Consider the following 2,675-nt stretch of genomic DNA (forward strand, 5'->3'; position numbering starts at 1 on the left):
AACAGCAGCTGGTAATCGTTTACAAGGCTGTGTAAACGATTACGCGAGTGAAATCAAGAATTTGTACAGAAACTTGGGCACAGGGAACCCTTTTTGTGAACACGGGGCACCAACTTTTTAAACACAGGGGACCGAGCGTAATTAATGTCATAGATAGAAATCATTTAAATGTGAAAGCAAAGTCCAACATCCAACATTGGTTTAGAATATCTTGATGCATAATATTACAAAATACAGGCAACTGAAACATACAAAATATGGAGATTAACTTGTTAAAGTTGCCATAATAGCATCTTACAGTTATCCATAGATAGTAAAAGTTCATAAGCCTAACAGAAATACATAAGAAAAGATAGCATAATTTGACTAATTGGTGGCTGGTTCTGTGGACGTTGATGGTTGGTCAGATGGACGTGGTATGTCAGATGGTGGTGGAATGTCAGATGGTGGTGGAATGTCAGATGTTGGTGGAATGTCAGATGGTGGTGGAATGTCAGATGGTGGTGGAATGAATTTCTTGAGGATTTCATGGACATGCTTGTTGTTCTCTGCCCACATAGGTAGGCGGATGACAGGTTTTGCTGTTTGCTTGACCAGTTCAATGGTTGGTGGTTCAATGTCAGCCGGAAACACCTTGATGACGTTGCGATGCACTATACTGAGGTACTGCTTTGCCCGAGATACATGTAATGATGGTACCTGTATGACAACACGAAGTGAGTTTAAGATTCATCAATATAGTATGTTATAGNTTAGTTGATGNTATTTTGAGATAGTCCTCTTACAAGATTCAGTACCATAACCGAGCCAACACCAATATGATTCCCAAATTCAGGATCTTGCAGAACTTTCTTGTGCAACGAAGCCTGCATTGTGCCTGACGGATCCTGTGCAGACATAACCCATCATTAGTTGGGCTTAACAATAAACGTTTACAAACCTACACAGAACATAATAATACCTTGATTGTAAGTAGCATGTCTCCCAAACCGTTAGGTTTGCATTCTTTCAATAGGCAAGCANCAACTGGAAGTACCCAGGACTTTTTTGCCTCTGTAAGGGAGTTCAGGTTCTCCATTTTTCCATCAGTTACGAGTTCTGCATTTGTCAAAGGAGCTTGATGAACATAAAACAACTTATAATTACAAAATGTTTATGTGGACAAACATGATTTACATGTAAGTCGTACCATGGTGTTGGATGAACATTTCAGCCCATATCCACGCATTGGAATTGAAATCTCTTTCAAATGTGGCTTGAGCAACTTGATGAGCAAATTCTTGTGTGGATTTAGGTTCTTCACTGCTTAATCTATTCAACATAGCAGCTTGAACATTGCCTGCTGGGCCAGGTATTAGTGATGCTGATGAATCACATTTCTTGAAGAAGGAATGAAGGACATCATCATCATACACAAGGTCTTCCCAGGCATCCATCTTAGTCGTTGCTTAATCTGCAAGAAAAGTGAAAGCACACAAGTATGAGAAGACATGCAGGGAGAAAACATAAATAATTGTTANAGTAAATGACCTTACAAATATGCTGAATTTATTTCAATGATCATCGTATTGAGGATTTATATATAGAAATATTTTCATATATTTTTGATTAAAATTAATGTAAAAGAATTTGTCATCTTCAGTCAACCTAATATTTTAATTTTTTCCCTTAATGGATGGATCATTTAATGACAGAAACTTTATGGAGTGAAGAGACTTTTGCTTTTTTGCACTTATTGGTGAAAGAGAAAAAATATTTTGCTTGCTTGAATGTACATGCATTTAATGTGGGGTTTNAAAAAGTTACTTTTGCATTTAATGGTAGTTATGAGAGATAAAACCCATTGTATATTGTTGGTAAAGGCGGGATCCCTGTTCCATCCGTTACACTTCCATTGTCTTCCACCAAGCTCAATCTTGGTGACTCTGTCCTCATCTTCCTTCCAACTTCCTCATTAAAGACATACCTTACCACCAAGTACTCTAGAAGGCTTGACATAAATATCTGGTGCAGTTAGGTGACCAAGGATTTACCTTCATTAAAGGCAGTCATAATAACGTCTTGTGTTGGTAAGAACATCTAACCATCATCTTTATTTCATTCCTTTTGAAAGTAAAGTCTTCTACTTTTGTCTCATTTACCATTATTATCCCGTTTTACGTTTTCAATGTCGTCAAAGAATGTTTGTACAATNTTGTTGTTAAAATTNTTGTTTGTAAATGATTATGTTGTTTGAAATGGTTGATGTGTTTATTTGACGACATTATTCAGGGTGGGATCACTTTCCTTACATGGATGATAGTAGAAGAAGTATAGTAAATAGTACTGGAATGGGTGAATGTAATATGAATTGTGATCTCCCTAATGACTGTATTTTGGAAGATGAACCCAGACTACATATGTGTTTTCAGTCAATGGACGNAGCCAAAAAGTTCTATACTGAATATGCCATTTCAGAAGGATTTTCTGTCAGAACAAGAAATTCTAGAAAGGATAACAACAACAATGTAACTTATTTGAGATTAGTTTGCTCAAGGGANGGNAAATACGTGTNATCAATAAACCCTGAGGTCAAAACGCATCCTACCCAAACAAACCAATGTCCTGCAGGCATAACCATTTCAAAGAAGGATGAAAAATGGTATATAAGGACGGTTAACTTAGACCACAATCAT

At 36.9% G+C, this 2,675-nt stretch overlaps 2 protein-coding genes across 2 annotated transcripts in view; one reads left to right on the top strand and one right to left on the bottom strand.

Moving 5' to 3' along the window:
- LOC106756892 overlaps positions 1–245 on the top strand; it is a 5,389-nt gene extending 5,144 nt beyond the window's left edge. The window contains exon 3 of the mRNA XM_022779014.1: positions 238–245. Coding sequence (XP_022634735.1) covers positions 238–245 — 8 coding nt within the window. The remainder of the gene's footprint in view (positions 1–237) is intronic.
- On the bottom strand, positions 14–979 carry LOC111241368 (proline-rich receptor-like protein kinase PERK12). The gene is made up of 2 exons (XM_022778964.1): positions 786–979; positions 14–699 (listed from the first exon to the last, which is right to left on the bottom strand). The coding sequence occupies exons 1-2, from the start codon at positions 897–899 to the stop codon at positions 367–369; spliced, it is 447 nt and encodes a 148-aa protein (XP_022634685.1). The 5' UTR covers positions 900–979; the 3' UTR covers positions 14–366.
- Between the last annotated feature and the right edge of the window lie 1,696 nt (positions 980–2,675).

This window comes from Vigna radiata, chromosome 3 (genome assembly GCF_000741045.1).
Source record: "Vigna radiata var. radiata cultivar VC1973A chromosome 3, Vradiata_ver6, whole genome shotgun sequence".
In the NCBI taxonomy this organism is placed as follows: domain Eukaryota; kingdom Viridiplantae; phylum Streptophyta; class Magnoliopsida; order Fabales; family Fabaceae; genus Vigna; species Vigna radiata.

Excerpts from the sequence above, each read along its gene's own strand:
- LOC111241368 (XM_022778964.1), bottom strand. The coding sequence starts at position 899 with ATGTCTGCACAGGATCCGTCAGGCACAATGCAGGCTTCGTTGCACAAG. Across the intron at positions 700-785 it reads CGGTTATGGTACTGAATCTT|GTACCATCATTACATGTATC; the intron begins GTAAGAGGACTA and ends GTTGTCATACAG.